Source organism: Cajanus cajan, chromosome 10, assembly GCF_000230855.2.
Source record: "Cajanus cajan strain Asha chromosome 10, NIPB_CcT2T_4, whole genome shotgun sequence".
Lineage (NCBI taxonomy): Eukaryota > Viridiplantae > Streptophyta > Magnoliopsida > Fabales > Fabaceae > Cajanus > Cajanus cajan.
This window is the reverse complement of record NC_138526.1, coordinates 15009800-15029001: the sequence shown is the minus strand read 5'-3', so window position 1 is coordinate 15029001 and position 19202 is coordinate 15009800. Positions and strand designations below refer to the sequence as shown.

General features: G+C 32.2%; 1 protein-coding gene across 1 annotated transcript; it reads left to right on the top strand.

Annotated features, from left to right (window-relative positions):
- Nucleotides 1-15678: 15678 nt before the first annotated feature.
- Nucleotides 15679-16842, top strand: LOC145952329 (uncharacterized). The gene is made up of 2 exons (XM_083064675.1): nucleotides 15679-15721; nucleotides 16457-16842. Exons 1-2 carry the CDS (start codon nucleotides 15679-15681, stop codon nucleotides 16840-16842), a joined length of 429 nt encoding a protein of 142 aa, XP_082920801.1.
- The last annotated feature ends 2360 nt before the right edge of the window (nucleotides 16843-19202 follow it).

Here is a 19202-nt window from a genome sequence, read left to right as displayed (position 1 = left end):
TTAATACTTCCTCCATCTTAAAATCATTGAGAAATTTAAAGCTTTTATGCGTAGATTAAAGACAATAATAAATACATCATTTTTTATATAATTTTATAAAAATAATCTCACTGTTTTAATTTTTAAGGCATTAATTAGTTTTTTTTGTAGTCGTTGAAGAGTTTAGGAGAGGGTAAATTATAAAAAAATAAAAATGAATGTTACTTTGAAAATAGAGAACATTGGTATTTTTTTTTTCTTCACATTTTTAAGTGTTAAAATTGGAGTCATTTTGGGACATAAAGGGTATTTGTCTTTGATTTAGTTTTGAGGTACAAAACATAATAAAAATTAATTTTTTAATTATGTTATTAATGTAAAAAATCTACTCATTTTATTGATAACTAATTTTGCCGTTAGAGAATATAATTAAATGATTACATTTAGTTGGTCTCTTTTCTCAACTGCATTTTTTTATCTATATATAAAATTCAAACTTGAGACGTTACCGCTAAGATGATAAAATGGTACCTCGAGTAGGACTCCATGCCCAAGAAGAGGATCAAACTTGTAACACATCCTGATTTTTCATAAAAAAAAAAATTACTTTTCGTACTAAAGTTATATTATAGACATAATTAATTTTATGATGTAAATAGTATTTTATTTATAAATAAAATAACAGAAGTGGTAAATTAGAAAGTATTGAGCTACATTACAAGAAAAATGTCAATTTCTGATGGATCAAAATCCGTCAGAAATTTCCGACAGATTTATATCCGTTAGAAATTTTTGACATAAATTCTGTCAGAAATTTCTGACAATTTCCGATGAAATTTTTGACGGAATTTTTCCGTCAGAAATTTTCGACAGAAATTTTGTCAGAAATTTCTGTCAAAATTTTTGTAAAAAATTTTCGTCAAAATTTTTGTCGGAAATTTTTGTCAAAAATCATGCTCTATTTATATTAATTAATATTAAACTATATTAATTAATAGTGAATGCTCATGTTGATTAATTAGAACCACTAATAACGGAACATTATTCCCTAACTGCTCATTTGTAGCCACAAAAGCATGCATCAAATTTAGAGAGCCTTGTACCATAGCAACTCTTCATACATTATGAATTACAATAATATTAGTTATATAACATCTTTTTAGAAATGTGTTGACAAGATAATCGATAATATATTTATTTTTAGATAAAACTTAAATGTAATATTAAATGCTAGAGGGAACCGGCCAAGTTAACTATAGAGTACCATACAAAGAGGGAGAGTGACTTTTAAGTATTCTTAATTAAGATTTATATTAAAGTTTGTATTCATATTTTATTGTTGGATTTATTGTATTACCCTTTATCAAAATTTTCTCGTATTAAGTGCATTTATTTAGATTTTTATAAATTTTACACTCAAAATGTGACGAAGTGTGTTAAAAATTTTATATTGAATAATGATATAACTAAAATAAAGTATATAAATAATAAAAATTCGTACATTACAAATCACTTATATATATATATATATATATATATATATATATATATATATATATATATATGATTAAATTAAACTTAGATTCATATAGTTAAGAGAAAACTAAAGATTGTGAAAGGCTTAAAAAAGTGTTTAAAAGGATTGACTAATTTTTTAAAGCTAAAATTAATAAAATTTATTTAAAATCATCAACATTACAAGAAAATTAATAAAATCTATTTGCTGAATTATATTTGAAATCATCAATGTTGATGCTAGCTAGCTTTAACAATTTTATCTATACCTGGATAAAAAAAATGTTGAAAAATATTGATGTTAGTAATATTATTATTAATCGCTTTGCTTCTAGAACGCTATAAAGAAATTTCACTTTGTGATAATTTCTATATATATTTTGTTTTATAAGGAATAAGTGACATATTTAAGAGCAAATTAAAATATTTTATTGATGATAGATGATAATATAAAAGTATTTTGAATGAAAAATATAATTATATTTTTTTTATATTTGTTAAAATGCTATTTTTTCAATATAACTAAATATGTTTTCTAAGATATATATTTGTACATAAATAGTCATCGTTTCCATCCAATTAAGTTAGCATCATTAACTCTATAATTTCTAGTGATTTTAATTTACACTTAATGTCCATTTTTAACCGCCACTATTAATGTTTTTGGATTTTATACCATATAAGTTTTAATTAGAGATTCAACGAATCATATTAATATTTAAGATTTTAACAAATTACATTATTATTAAACATTCGATGAATAAGGATATATTTTAAGAAATAACTTATTTAAGATATTATATAATAAGTTTTTATTTAATAAGATCTTAATTTATAATTAACATTAAACATTCAATGAATTCAAATAATGATATGTTTTAAGAAATAACTTCTTTAAGATCTTATATAATAAGTTTTTATATGACAAAATCTTATAATATTATAAGTGTTTAAAATTTGATAAATCTTTGTATTTGTATAATTATTTAAATACTTATAGGATGTTATTTCATTTTAAAAATAAAGAAAAATTATTATAATTAAATTTTGATTGAAAGTAAAATAAAAATATAAAAAGTAACTAAATAACTTTCAAAAATGACATTCTATATCACAATAATATTAAAATGATAATAAAAAAAATTAGTAGTCTTTTCATTATATATATATATATATACATACATATATATTAAATTATTTTATCTATAAATTTTTTTTAAAATAAAAATAATATTAAAAATTAAATATTTTTATAAATACTAGAGGTGTTGAATCACTTTGTGCCACTAATAATGATAGGTAGATAGAATATTAGAAGATTTTATGTAGTTATTTAGAGAGAATATAATTTTTTTTATATCCAAAGAATATAATGGTCCACTAAAAAGTAGAGATAAAAAATAATTACATAATCTTAGTATCCTTTTTATAATAGGTATAGATAAAATTTAAAATCGATTTAAGAATTAAATATAATACTAATATATTTAATAAATATTAATAATTTTAGATATTTTGATTAAATAAATTATGAACACATACATTAAAAAATAATACATATAAGCATCACGCATGAGTACTTAAAAAAATGCCAAAAAATAAGAAAAAGTTTTATACATAAAACTTAAGTGAGAATGATGTTTTAAGATTTTGTTAAAATTTTAAAATTGAACTATTATTATTGTTATTATAAATATATTATTTGTAACACCCTTCTACCCCAACATTAATATACAACAAATGCAATAATAAAATTTTTTTCTTTCTTTTTGAGTAAATAAAATCTTTCATAGTTGACAAATGTCTCAAATATCACAAGGTAGAAGATTCACATTCATAACTCATAAATCATAACTCCAATGTAAAAATTACAAAAGAAAAGAAGTTAAGATTTTCAATACAATTTAGTGACAACAAGAAATCATATATATATATATATATATAATAATAATAATAATACAGGAAATATAAATTAACTCTAGTAAAGGTGGCAGTGCCTCCTGGTTAGGAATTAATTTATATTTTCCAAATCATGTAATAAAAATATAACAAAGATATTCATTCTGGTCTTTTATCAAGAACGTTCAAATTACAATTCTTAACATACATTTTTCTTGGATTATAAACTTTATCTACGTTATCTCTTCGTTAAAAATTACAAAAGAAGAGAAACTAAAGTTATTAAAACAATAACATATTAAACTAAGCTAACTATGCCCCGATGTCATATCCTATCAGAGCATGCCCAATTGAAGCCTTTAATCCTCATCACCAACATCTTCATGATGCTGATCACCTGCATCATAATTTAAACATATACAAGAACAACAAGGGAGTGAGAAACATCTCACTCAGTTTCAGGTGTAGAAATAAAGGTTAAATAGCCCACACACACACAACAAATATAAGTCACATGTAAATAACATACATAAATAATCAATATCACATATATATTCATTTATCATGCTATGATGTCATGGACTCGACTCATAAATGCATGCATGTGGCACCATAAGGAAGTTTCACATATCATCACTGGTGACCCTAAGGTACACCTTGTTAGCATGTTACATCGTGGGTGACCCTAAGGTACACCTTGTTAGTCGTGGGTGACCATAAAATACACCTTGTTAGTCGTGGGTGACCATAAGGTACACCTTGTTAGTCGTGGGTATGCGGCCTCAGCGGCACACCTGGAGTCATATATGCATATGATGCATGTCATACATTTATAATTTCATTGACTCAACATTTAACTTATTACAGAATTTCATTTAGTACATCATGTCCGCATTTGTCATAGTCTCATAATCATAGTTTGTCTCAATAGTCCATTCTTAGGTCTCATGTCATTTGTCCATATTTCACATGGTCATGTCATAAATACTCCTCATAAGGTCCGCACAGGAATTCACAAAGATCCAGAGAGCATTCTTGTTCATATTAAAACTTATTTATTATTAACATTAATTTCATATTCATTTATTACTTTCAACAAAGAATAAAGTAGAGTAAATAAAAAATCAAACAGAACAACGACACCTTCAACAAAGAACAAAGTAGAGTAAATAGAAAATCAAACAGAACAACGGCACCTTCAACAAAGAGCAAAGTAGAGTAAATAAATAATAAGACAGAACAACGGCAAGGGATTGGGGGACAATCCGACAAATAAACTATCCAACAATTATCCCCACACCCCTGAGCGAGGTTCTCACTCCCCCCTTACCTGGATAACCAGGAGTTGAAACTTGGGCAGGGCTTCCTCCTCTGGATTCCCTCTTTTTCTTTCCCTCTCTCTCTCTTTCTTTCTTTCTTTCTCTCTCTCTCTCTCTCTCTCTCTCTTCTCTTTCTCTCTTTAGGATTTCACTTTCTTACTCTGTATAAAATTTTCACCCCTGCCCCTATTTATAGGCAATCTGACGCACCTGGAACGACCCGTACTGATTTCGGAACGGCCCGTTCCGGATCCTTCAAACATGGGCAAATTTTTCAGCTAAAACGGCCCGTTCCCAAAAAGCAGAACGACCCGTTCTGAAACCAGAACGACCCGTTCTCAATCTCAGCAGAACGGCCCGTTCTCCCTCCGGAACGACCCGTTCTCCATACCAGAACGGCCCGTTCCAAGGCCGTTCTGCAACAACAAAAATAACACATTTTTAATGCTTGGAACGGCCCATTCCATTTTTGGAACAGCCCGTTCCAAGTTACCAAATTACCCCTATAACTTTAATAAATTTACGAAAATACCTTTAATAATATAATAATAATAATAAAATAATAAAATAAAAGTTGGGTGTTACATTATTATTTTAAATTTGAAATACTATTATTTTGCATTTAAATTAAATTATATTAATCATTATTTTCAAGTTTAAATTAAAATATTATTTATATATAATTTAATTAATAAAAAATATAATATAGTAATTTTAAAATAATTGTATTTTAAAGATATTTATTTCGTATTATTTATAGGAGTTAAAATGATAGTTTTTTTTTTTTCAAAATAAAAATATTTTTAAAACGCAAAACGTCACAGAGAAGAGAGGCACGAGTTTAAACCCTAAATATACATAGAAGAGAGGCACGAGTTTAAATCCTAAATATATAGAGAAAAAAGGCACGAGGGTTCATTTGGGCAGCGACACTTTTAGAAAGCTCAAAATCACCACTCTTTCTCTTTCTCTCACCCTTTAAGTGATATATTTGGGCAGTTTATTCATGCAAACAGGTTCACAACGAGCCTTTAAATGGGACAAACCAACACTTAAGGGATTTGTCAAATAAGCCATTTAGATGTGTTAAAGAATGGTGCACACATATTTTATTAATGGGTACAAGTTTCAAACTTTAGCTTGGTGCAATGAGAAAAAAACCATTAATAGTGGAGTTTATGTAAAGGGCATTACATAAGGAGGTGAAGATGATTTCTATGGGGTCATTCAACACATATATGAACTTCAGTACAATACTTTAAGTTATCCTATGAAAGTGGTTGTATTTTATTGTGATTGGTTTGATCCGTCAAGAAAAGGTACAAGAGTGGATCCAAAATATAATATAATGGATATTCGGATTGATGCAAGATATAAAGAGTTTGATCCATTTATCATTGCACATAATGTAAGGCAAATGTATTATGTCCCATATCCAACAACACGAATGGATAAACATGGTTGGTTTGTTGCAATCAAAACAAAGCCAAGGGGTCGTATAGAATTTGATGATGTGGAAGATGAAGTGGGTTACCAGGTAGATGAAATGACACATACTAATGAAGTCATTGAAGTTGAATGGACTACAAGATGTACAAGGTGATCTTGAAGAAGTTGATGAGCCTGAAGAACCCCTACAACATGTTGAAGTACAAGAGGATGAGGAGGAAGAAGAAGAGGAATCAAATGAAGGGGAATTAGAAGAAGACTTTGATGAATATAGCTCTGAAGAGGATTACACAATAAGGATAAATGTCTTAAAAAGTTACTAGGACGGGATTCTATAATTTATTTTTATGTATTTTTTGGTACAACTATATTCATTTATCACAATGATTATATTGGTTTTATCCCTCTATTTAGTTCTCTATTTTTATGATGCATTTGAATCACTTAATCATAATATATATTATTTATACATGTTAATTTTGATTTATTATTCACAATATTATTATTCCTATATAGATATGACTGGAGAAGGTTCCTCTCTTGGTAATAAGGGAAAGGAGAAAGGAAAGTCGAAGAAGTCACGTTATGTAATTAAATTATTTCCAGGAACAAATACCCCCGGATCATCTACTCGAACCCCATCAAACTTACCATCTCCATCACCATCACCTTCCTCAATTGTTGCACCACACCATCCCCAGTTATTGAACCCACCCAATCACTATCTCCACTTGTTGCACCCATACATGCACCATCGTCTATTGCTGCAACCACACCATCCCCAGTTGCTACAACCACTCGATCACCAACTTCATTTGTTGCACCCACACAAGCACCTTCGCTAGTTGTTGAACCCACACGATCACCATCTCCATTTATTTCAGTCACACCATCCCCAACTGCTACAAGGGTTCCATCATCTTCTAGATCTATAAATGGAGATGATTTAGACTTGGGAGCAGAAGACCCCCCACTCAATGATCGCCCAGCAATTGAACCTATTGGGACAGGGTAAGAATAAATTAGAATTTATTTTTCATCATTCACTGTCTTTTTAATTTTTCTAACCTTTTTTTTGTATTTAGGTTTGAACCATCCCTTATTGCTACACATGCTATCACACAGACCATTAAGCAACATTTTCTTCATCCATGGCCTACATGGGGAGCGATGGAAGATAGTGATAAGGATGCCCTCTTCCAACGTTTTAAGGTATGAATTGCTTGTTTAATTCTTGTTTGTGAACATTCATATGAATTGCTTGTTTGTGAACAATGATATGTTCATCTAAATTGTATCAATTTCTTAGTGATATATTGTTCATCTCATTTCTTTACTTGGAACTTTGATGCTTAAATTACATGTTTACAAACACTTGAACTTACTTGTTATTGTAGTTTCGTTACAAACATTTGCTTTTAAACACAGGTTGTAAAAAACATCTGAGTTGAAATGCTTGTGTTATTGCTTTTGGTTTGGTTTAATTTATTTATTTCTATCCTCATGTTATATTTGTTTGTAGCTTCACCTACATGATATATTATAAAGGTTCAATTCTATTAATTGTTGAAAATGTTTTGAATTTGATTTCCTTTGACATTTTGATGTGTTACAATTATTATAATTCATTGGTTTTTTCTTCATATAGCGTAAGGTGGCATGGAGACCTGAGGATGAGGAAAAAATAAAGATAATTTTTCACTCAAAAGCCTCTCATAGATTGTTTAATATGTTTAATGAAGCTCGGAAAGCAGGTAAAAGGCCACTTTGGGTTGGAGAAGATGTGTGGAACCAATTGGTAGCACATTGGAATTCAGCTGCTTTTCGATTAAAGTCTACACAAGCCTCACTAAATCGAGCGTCTGAAAAGGGTGGGACTCTTCATACAGGTGGCTCAATTACAGTTCATGATCATGCCAAGCGCATGGTATGTATGGATTAAAATTTTCTTTTCTATTTTTACAACTTTCCAACAAATTAATTTATTTCGCATCAATGTATTATTTGCAAGCAAAAGAATTTGGTCGCTCAGTGCATATTGATGAGGTCTTTCAACAGACCCATATAAGAAAAGAAACTGGACAGTTTGTTGATGAGAGATCTAACAAAACATATGTAAGTTATTTAAATAATTATTGATGTTATTTTTAATCATATTTACAAGATTAGTAAAACAATGCCTTTGTTGAATAACAAGAAGATTTTCTCAATAAATTTTCTCAAGCTATGTCTGAGGCTACATCATTTGTTGATGAATCACATCCTATGGACCCTAGTTTGGAGGATAAAATTAGGTCTAAGTGTTGGTCTGATGCAGTTTGTGGCATGACCACTAAGGGGCGACTGTATGGAGCTGGAGACCTTGCTCGTTATTTAAAAGATACACAGAGCAATCGCGTCGACGTCAATCTTAAAAGGAAAGTATCTTGTAGCAGTTCACATGACATAGAAGACATAGTTCAATTGAAACAACGACTTGCAGAAAATGATGTCGTTATTCGTCAGTCGCAACAGTTTCAATCAATTGTCTTACAGTTCTTACCCACAGAAGCACAAACTTCCATTCAAAATATTTGTCAACAACAAAATACCAACCTAGATCAACAAAATGGGGAACAACATCAAAACCAACAACAAGAAGATGAACAAGAAAAAAATCAAGAAGACTCTCCTAATTATGAAGATTATTAGTTAGCATTAGAAAAATATTAATCTATTTGAATTAACTATATATGTTTGTATTATGAATTGTTTAACATATGTTAGTGTTGGATTATTATTATGATATAAACATTACAATTATCTTTTAAATTTATTTTGATGAAGCTTCAACAATCTATATATTTAAACAGGTGAAAATAATGTCAATTAGTTATATTAAAAAAATTATTCAAAAATAAAATTTAAAAATTTTTTACAGAAATTTTCATCGGGAACGACCCTCAGAAATTTTTTACAGAAATTTCCATCAGAAATTCACCTCAGAATTTTCTGACGGAATTTTCTATCGGAAATGTCCCTCACAAATTTCTGACGGAAATTTCCGTCAGAAATGTCCTTCAGAAATTTCTGACAAAAATTTTCGTCAGAAATGTCCCTCACAATTTTTCGACGAAAAATTCCGTCAAAAATTTCTAAGGGACATTTTTGACAGAAATTTCCGTCAGAAATTTATGACAGATACTTCCGTCAGAAATTTCTGACGGAATTTTACGATGGAAATGTCCATCGGAAATTTTTGACGAAATTTGGTTTTTCTGACGACACTTTTTTCAACGGATTTAAATCCGTCAGAAATCCGTCGAAAATACCAAATTTGGTCAGAAATTTACTTATTTTCGTCGGAAATTTCTGTCAGAAATTGGCATTTTTCTTGTAGTGTAAATTCTAGGTCCAACCCAGAGGCTAACTAAAGAAGTAAAATAGAAGGGATTAAGTTTATTATGCATCTTCTAAAAACTTAGAGTACTCGCAAAAGGGAACCTAAAGGAGATCATTGGGGAAGGTGTAGAGTAACGATTAGAGTTGCAAGAAACACATTGAACCGTGAGATCATCATTCCACGTAGGGAGAATGATATTATCACATCCATGAGCATATATGAGGGATAAGGATAGAGAGACGATCCTTAAGCCTCTTAGGTTATTGATTTGACTTTTATGAATGATTATGTGTATACTCTAAGGTTGAATTATTGTATTGTCCTTGTAATTTCTAATGATGAATTGCAAACTTTGTGGGTTAAGAATATGAGAGTCGGGGATTTTGAGTTTATTGGATGTATGATTTTAGGGATTTGGTGTGATTTGTATAATTTTAAAAATTTTGGTATGAACATGTGACACCCTTACTACCCCAACACATATATATTGTAACAATGTAAATAAATTAAAGAATAAAATTTTCAACGTTGGTAAAAGGGTTTACATAAAACCTTTATGATTTTTCTTCAATATCCAAAATAATTGAAAATAAAACTTGGAAAGTAAAACTTAAGAGTTTACAAATTGTTTTTACAAATTGTTTTCAAAAGAAAAGGTACAACACCAAATACATATAAAAATTTATATCCTAGAATCCTCTGCCCCGAAGTCACAATACCATAGCACACCCACAATTCAATTATTGGCATTCTAGATGTCACTTAAAGTTGGATCTTCCTTACCTAAAACATCCACAAATTATACGGTGAGAAAAGAAAACATCTATATGTAAAGCACATACAAACACACCATAATGTAATCTCATCATAGCTCATTACATAATGAAATATTTACAATCATTTCTACATATCATAATTCCACAATCACACTAATTCATCACAAATCTTGCAATTAACACTATGCCAAGGTCACGCCACCCCTATAGCAGCCCAAGGTCGTGCCATCCCTGACATGTTATCTAAGGTCACGTCACTCATGTAGCATTTCTTGCCCAAGGTTGTGCCACCCCTGACATAAGTGATACGTATTTATTGCCTCACACATCCCACACTATGCCAAGGTCACACCTGTAACACCCCAATTTTCACACTTTGTATTGAGGGTGATTTAGTAATTTTCGTGTTTTAGTAGCCCAGAATGGGTCGTTCCAAGCTATCAAAAGGTTGGATATTTAGTAGTCCAGAACGGGCCGTTCCCAAATTGGAACGGGCCATTCCAAACTACTAAAATGGCCTATAACCCTAGTTGAGAACGGGTCGTTCCAAAGTTGGGAATATAGGCCGTTCCAAATATGGTCGTTGTGTGCTAACACGCAGACCTAGAATGGGCCGTTCTAGTTTTAGAACGGGCCATTCTAGATGTCAAGTTTACATATGCTGCAAGGATCCAGAACGGGCCGTTCTGGCCTCTCCGGAAACCTATAAATAGAGCACCCATGCATAGTTTCTGGACACACTTTCTAGAGACCAAGGTGAACCAAGAGAAGGAGATCAACCAGATTTCGCTCTAGCTTTGTCTTCTGCTTATCCAAGTAAGGGGGTGTGAGAAACCTCGCTCAGGGTGCGGGAATAATTGTTGGGTAGTAGGATTGGCCCCCAATCCCTTGCCTGATGCATGTTTCTAGGAACAGGCAAAATATGAACGTCTTCTGTTTTGCCTTCTGATCGTTCTGTTGGGCTTCTTGTTGGATGTGATATGTAGATATGTGATTGATTTTGAGAATGATCATGTTTTGATATGTATTAGAGTGCTCTATGGGTTCCTACGGGAAACCTATGAGAAACAGGCAAAATAGGAATGTTTCCTGTTTTGCTTTCTGATTCTTTCATTATGTTCCTTATTGGATGTGATGTATGAATATGTATTTGATTTCAAAATTAGATAAGTTTTAATATGAATTAGAGTGCTCTGTGGGTTCTTTTGGGAAACCCTATGAAGTAAAATGAGGAATATGATCTATGGATGATTTGAGGCAGTATATGTAATGTTGATGATAGCTTCATGTTTTAGATAAGTTCTTGGTATGATTTATGTATTATTTTGATGTATATGATGACGAGAAGTTTCTTTATGAGACTGTGGGAATATGATGTGAGAATGTGAAAGGTGAACATATGATCTGTGATATGACATTGTGACATAATGTGACATGAGATATGGTGAGATGTGAAATGTGAAGTGAAATGTGAAGTGTTGAGTCAATGTAATTGTGAATGTGAGACATGCATCATATGCATATATGACTTATTCCAGGTGTGCCGCTTAGGCCGCATACTAGTGATGTAACAAGCTATGTGATGAAATGACTTATGCCAGGTGTGCTGCTTAGGCCGCATACCAATGATGTAATAGGCTATGTGATGAAATGACGGTGTGTTGCTTAGGCCGCATACCAGTGATGTAACAGGCAATGTGATGAAATGACATATGCTAGGTGTGTTGCTTAGGCCGCATACCAGTGATGTAACAGACTATGTGATGAAATGACTTACGCCAGGTGTGTAGCTTAAGCCGCATAATGACTTATTCTAGGTGTGCCGCTTAGGCCGCATACCTGTGATGTAACAAGTTATTCTAGGTATACCTTGGGTCACTAGTGATGAAAAATGTGAAACTTCCGTATGGCGCCACATGCATGCATTTATGAGTCGAATCCATGACATCATTACATGATAAATGAGTGTGCAAGTGATATTGATTGTGTATGCGTATTGTTTACATGTGATTTGTACTTGTGACTTATGTTTGTTGTGTGTGTGTGTGCTATCTAACCTTTATCTCTGCACTTGAACCTGAGTGAGAAACATCTCACTCTCTTGTTGTTCTTTGTATGTGTTTAAATTGTGTTGCAGGTGATCATCAGCATGAGAATGTTGGTGATGAGACTTAGGCTTTAATTGGGCATGCTCTGATAGGATATGTGACATCGGGGCATAGCTAGGCATGGTTAGGATTTCATTATTGTATTATGTTTATAAGAACTCATGTTTTAAGTTGATGAATGTGAATTCTCTACTCTCATGCTATTAGAATTGTTGTTTTAATTCTAAAGATTTTTAACCCAATAAAATGTTTTGTTTTATAATTACTATATATTTATGTTGGGGTAGAGGGTGTCACAACACCACCCCTATAGCATCACTTACCCAAGGTCGTGCCATCGCTAGTCATAAGTGTGAGGAACCACAATCACATTCACATTCACATTCCATAACTCAATTCCCCAACATATACACAAAACCCACACAAAATAGTGATTCACATACTCCTCAAGTAATTCACCATGAATCCTCATCTAGATTATCAATTTTTACCATATAATATAAAAATAATATTTATAAATTAATATAACACTCAATTGAATCACCAATTTAATAGAATCTTAACTTAAACAGTAAAACTCCCAATTTTTCCAAAACCTAACTCACAGGCACTTTTCTACAATTTCGTTCTCTCTCCCAGTTCATCATTTTTACAAATTATTTACATATTCCTAACCTTAAACACATACAGAATCTCATAATACCAATAATTCTCCAAACAGAAACAATTATATAATTATTAAAAAATTCCGCAAGAACTCTTCTCTACCCATTCTCTCATGTAACTCTACACATAAATCTTCTCTTTTCCCCCGTACCTCGATAAACAATAGTTGAAACTAAAGCAGGATCTGGTTGGTCTCCTCCTCTAGGTTCCCCTCGGTCTTTAGAGAATGTAGAAGGAAAAGATGTTAGAACTAAAAGAAGTTAGAACTGAAAAGTGTGTTTTTGGGAGTGCTAGAGCGTGCTATTTATAGGCATCAGGAGTGGCCGGAACGATCCGTTTCAAATCCAGAATGGCCCGTTCTGGACATTTCATCATGTGTAAAATTTCACATACAGAACGACCTGTTCTAAAACTAGAACGGCCCATTCTGGGGTTACATTTTAACTCATAACGGCCATGCTTGGAACGACCCGTTCTTAAACTAGAATGGCCCGTTCCCAACTAGGGTTACAAGCCTTTTTGGTAATTTGGAACGCCCCGTTACAGTTGGGAACGCCCGGTTCTCAACTAAGATTTGTAGGCAATTTTAGTAGTTTGAAACGGCCCGTTCCAGTTTGGGAAACGGCCCGTTCTGGGCTACTAAATCACCCTTATTGGGCTTTGGGCCTTCGTACAATCTGTGAAAATTGGGCTGTTATAGAACACGTGTTAGTATTTAGATGATTTCTCTCTATGCAATTACCCAAATAGAGTTCTATTTGTTAGGATGGAAATTAGAAATTTAGGGCTATAGTCTAGACTTAAGAATTTGTAAAAATATTAAGAAATGACCGAGTTATGCGAGTCACAAGATAAGCATCACATTCTATGCACGAAAAATTATGTCTAAAACTTGTAAGCCTTGCGTGAATTCTTAGATGACTAAATTATGATAAGTGTCTTTTTTTACTTAATATTTTGATTAATTTGATACTTATCTAACTAGGTTTAAAACAAATAGATAACTTAACCCCTTAAATATTAGAAAAATCAAAAGGATGTGTAATTAAGTTATTATTTAAAGAGTTGATTGGATTTTTACTTATAATCCCTTGTTTTAGGTCTTGCAAGATTAAGAGAATATTTGGAGTCTTAAAACATCCAAATGACTCAAGCCTTCTGAAATAGATGAGTAGATCAAAGACAAAAAGCAAAACTTATAGTAGAGTCCAAACCTTTTAGTTGTTTAGAAAAGGCTGAGCCAATTGGTTCCAAGGAGGTGGAGAAAATTTACCTCCTAGGGGCTCAACGGATTCATGAGGGCTCTGTAGATGTAGTTCCTTAGCCATGAAGAATTCTCCAAACCACTCAACCATTTGAAAAAGGCTGAGCAGTTTACTCTCTCTCCTCCATGCTTTGTTTTATTTGTTTCTCATATATAAGCGAAAATAGTAGAGTAGCCAAGGACTCCAAGAATCAACTAGCAATAGTGATTTTAGGATTTTCTCTTTCTTCTACACCTCTTCCATGTATTTTTGAATTGGCTCTCATCACTATGAGTGGTTGATCTTTCTTTTTTGTTGAGGTTGAATGTAATCCATCAAACTCTCATGTACTCCTTCTAATATATGTATGTATGTGTATATATATATATATATATACATGATATATTATTCAGTGTTAGTGATTGTGATTTTATTCTTAATGTTAAGGTGACTTGATCACTCATATTTTTATCATTGATTTGGATTTTGGTTGGAAAATATTTTCTAAATTTGGTTTTGAATCAAATCAACTAATAACTCTAAAGACTGGCAATAAATTTGGAGTTCTTGAATAAGTTCTTAAATAATTTAATGTAAGGTTTCTAATTTAATAAATAGAGGAATCATTTATTGAGTTGGACTCCTTAGAATTTCTTAATACAAGGAATTAATTTGTAATGAATTTACAAAACACAATAACATTGAATGGTAGAAATCATATATAGATATTCCTACGAGAACATAAGCGTGAAATAAGTGAAACTCAATCCCAACAACTTTCTATAATGTTATCTTTCAATTTCACCTTTGCTTTGTTTGTTATCTTTTTATAAATCAAATAATAAAATGGACAAAAACATGTTTATAATATTTATGAATATTTCTTTTTCAACCTTTCATTAGGATAATAGAAATTACAAATATCTTTCAAGTCCTTGAGGATCGACAACTCATACTTATATTTCTATATTACAGTAGACTTGGTACACTTGCCATAAAATCTCAACAAGTCTCTTGGCGTTGTTAACGGGGACTTGTGTCATGATATTCGGTAATTTTAGTTTATCTTTGTTAAAACTTGTTTGTATTTAAGTTTTTTTATTTTTAAGTAATTAGATTGATTATTATTTCTTTCTTTGCTAATCTTTTTGTTTAGTTCAATCTTGTATGCGAGGTAAACCTCCAGCTGAGAAATTACTCTTTGATCTTGAAATAGAGAAACCAATTAAGAAGAACATCACTAATAAAAGAAGAAGGAAAGAACTGGAAAAACAAAGAAAGCAATAAAAGGAATACTTTGACTCAGCTTCTTCCTTAAGTAAATCAAACTTCGAATCAAACATGGCTGATATAGGAGGGAATCATGGAAATCTAGGAAATAATGGTAATCCTAGAATCATGCTAACCAAGGAAACTACAAAAGAAGTCTAGGGGACTATGGAATGATAATCATAATTTTTATAACAATTTTATTCAGGGATAGAGGAACAACACCAATCAAAGCTATGGATGGAAAAATAACACAAGTCCCTCCAATAGACACCCACCTCAACACCAACAATAAGGTCGCTATTCTTCTATACATGAAAAACAACTAAATTAGAAGATAATTTGACCTACTTCATGCAATGCACTTGCAAACCAAAAGAACACTGAAACTTCAATTAAAAACTTAAAGATATAGGTAGGGCATCATGCAAAACAAATAGCTGATCAACTTAGAGGTCCATTTTCTACCAATACTGAAACTAATCCTAAGGAGCATTGTAATTCAATTACAACAAGGAAAGGCTAGGAGATTGGGATTGGAATTGGTGAAATTTTGAAAAGTACCGAGGGTGTTAAGGAGAAAAAAAATGAGTGACGAAGAGTTTAGTGAGGAGATGAAAGAGAAAGTTCAGAAAAATAAAAATGAATTTGTAAATATAGAAAGTGCAAGATGACAAGAAGAAATTGAAGAAAAAGAAATAGTCAAGTGAGGAAGAGGAAGAAAGGTAGGCCATACTAGTAGAAGATTTGCCCTATCCATATGCTCCCTCTAAAACTAACAGGGAAAGATAGTTTCATCGCTTTCTAGACATTTTCAAAAAGCTTTAGATCAATATTCCATTTTCAAAAGTATTGGAACAAATATCAACATATGTTAGATTTATAAAGGAGCTTCTGACCAAGAAGAGAAAATTTACTGATAAGGAGACCATTGAATTAGACGTTGGGTGTAGTGTAATTATCCAAAAGCCACTTCCACCAAATTCCAAAGATTTGGGTAGTTTCATTATACATTTCACTATTGGAGGTCTCTCTATTGATAAAGCCTTGATGGATCTTGGTGCTAAAATCAATCTCTTGCCATTGCCAGTGCTTAAAAGAATCGGAGATTTGGATGTTAGACCTACCATAATGACCATGCAATTAGCTGATAGATATATCAAACTTTCACATTGTGTGTTTGAGGATGTTCTGGTCAAGGTAGATAATTCAAATTTCCTATTGACTTTGTGGTGATGGACACATGGCTAAAGACGTGGAAATTCCTTTGATCTTGGGAAGACCATTCATGAAAATAGTCAAGGTAGTTATAGATGTGGATAGGGGTAAAAAGTGAGAGCACAACATGAAGAACTAAACTTTAGTGTGTTTGAGGATCAACAACAACCAAGTTCATAAAGAAGAGAAATATGTTGTAGAATAGACACACTTGACGAGGTTCACACTTATAGTCATTTCAAACAAAAGCCTAAGAAATCTTGGGCCTTTAAGATTGTCAATAAATTTGTGCCCAAAATAAGTAAGAAGAATAAGGTATCACAACTCTATGAATTTGAAGGGATGAGACATCATGATGAAAATATCTTAAAAAGGAAGTTTAGACTTGGCTCTTTAGTACTACTGTGTAATTTTAGATAGAGAATGTTCCCTACAAAATTAAAGTTCAAATGGTCATGTCCATTCATCATGAAAAATGTTGGCTTGATGGAGTAGTTGAAATTCAAGATCCATTGTCAAAAAGGAGTTGGATTGTGAATTGCCAAAAATTAAAGTTATGTGAGGGTGGTGAAGTTAAAAGGCATACCACTATGGCCACATTTGAAGATCACTAAAGATCTTGGGTCAAGTTAATAACGTTAAACAAGCGCTTATTGGAAAACAACTCAGTCATTTAGTTCGCATGCTTGTTGGTTTTTGCTATTTAGTTTTGGATAATTTAGTTTGCATGTTTCCTTTATGATTTGGTTGTTTGTAATTTTATTTGGTTTCCCTTGAGTTTATCTGATGTTTTGTAGGAAAAGAAAGTCATATGAATTAAGAAAATGCAAGTAGAGAACTTAGAGAAATTTCAACCAATTTTGGAAGGTTTGCTCTCTAGAAGCAAATCGCTCAACCGATTGTAAATGGTTGAGTGGATTTTCCCTTGCACTTAACACTTGGAAAAAAAATTGTTCGAAGGGGAAAATGGTTGTGCCCTACTAAAAGGGCAGAGCCATTTTGAAAGGGTTGAACTGTTTTCAAAGGGTTGAGCATATTATATCATAATTTTTTAAAAGAAAAAATCCATTATCTACATTATGGGCTCAACTATTTTGATAGGGCTTAGCATTTTTTGCTCTAGGACAGGAGCTGCTCTCTAGAGCAAAATGGCTCAACACGTTTTGAGGGGCTAAACGCTTTTGAGTGTAACATTTAGGATGCTTTTTGACAACAATCCTGTGGAGAAAAGAGAAACACTAGAAAGGGAGTTGAATAGTTTTATTCAAAAACTCCCACTTTTCGCAAAGCAATGAAGTAGTAATGTAATAGGTATTAGAGGGAAAACAAAGCAAAAAATAAACTTAGATATTTATACTAGTTCATCTCAACAACCAAGATTACGTCTAATTCTTGGTCCAACTAAATCAAGTTCTACTGTCTTATCAAAGATACAAGTATTATTTACCAAGTCACTTTTGGCTCAACCCAAAGTATCTTTAAATTACCTCTTCAAGCAATCTATCCAAGTATTCTTTTTACACAAAGCCTCTCCAAGCTTTAACACTGAGTATTCTTTTAGGTCAAGCCTCTCCAAGTTTCAATAATGAGTATTCTTTTACAGTCAAGCATGTGACACCCTTTGACATGTAACGTAGCAAGTTGTTTCAGAAGGCTCAAAAACCCAATATGGGTGATTTAGTAGCCCAGAACGGGCCGGTCCCAAACTGGAACAGGCCGTTCCAAATTACTAAATTGACTTGTAAAACGTAGTTGAGAACGGGCCGTTCTGGAGGGAGAACGGGCCGTTCCAAACCCCAAAACGGGCCGTTCCGGAGGGAGTACGGGCCGTTCTGGATGGAGAACTGGTCGTTCTGGATGAGTCCCAAAACGGGCCGTTCTAATTTTAGAACGGGCCGTTCTGGCCACTGTGGAACTTCTATGAATAGGGGTTGGTGGTTGAGGAGAAAGTGAAATTTTTAGAGAGAAGGACTCTGGGTATGTGAGCTCCTTTCTCTCCCAAATTTCTTTGTATGATTCCTTTTCTCCTCTAGATCACTAATGCCTTCTGTCTTTTCTTGAAATTCAGATTATAAAGCTTGCTTTGAGAGGATTGAAGTTCCGGGTTGAGCTTTGGAAGAGAATTCTATTTCTTCTTAGTTGTTGGCTATTTTGAGCCAATCTTCAGGTGATGGAAGCTAGAATATTTGTTGTTTAGGTTGCATGTGAGTTTAGAAACTCAATTGATGCATGAATGTTGAGAATCCATAGATGGATTGAAGAAAATCTCATTTTTTTTGGGTTTTGAGAAAAAGGAGGATTTTGATGATTTTGATGCATAGGTTGGATGCATGTGAGATTTAAGTTTATTTTGAGTTGTATGGAGCCTATGCATTGTG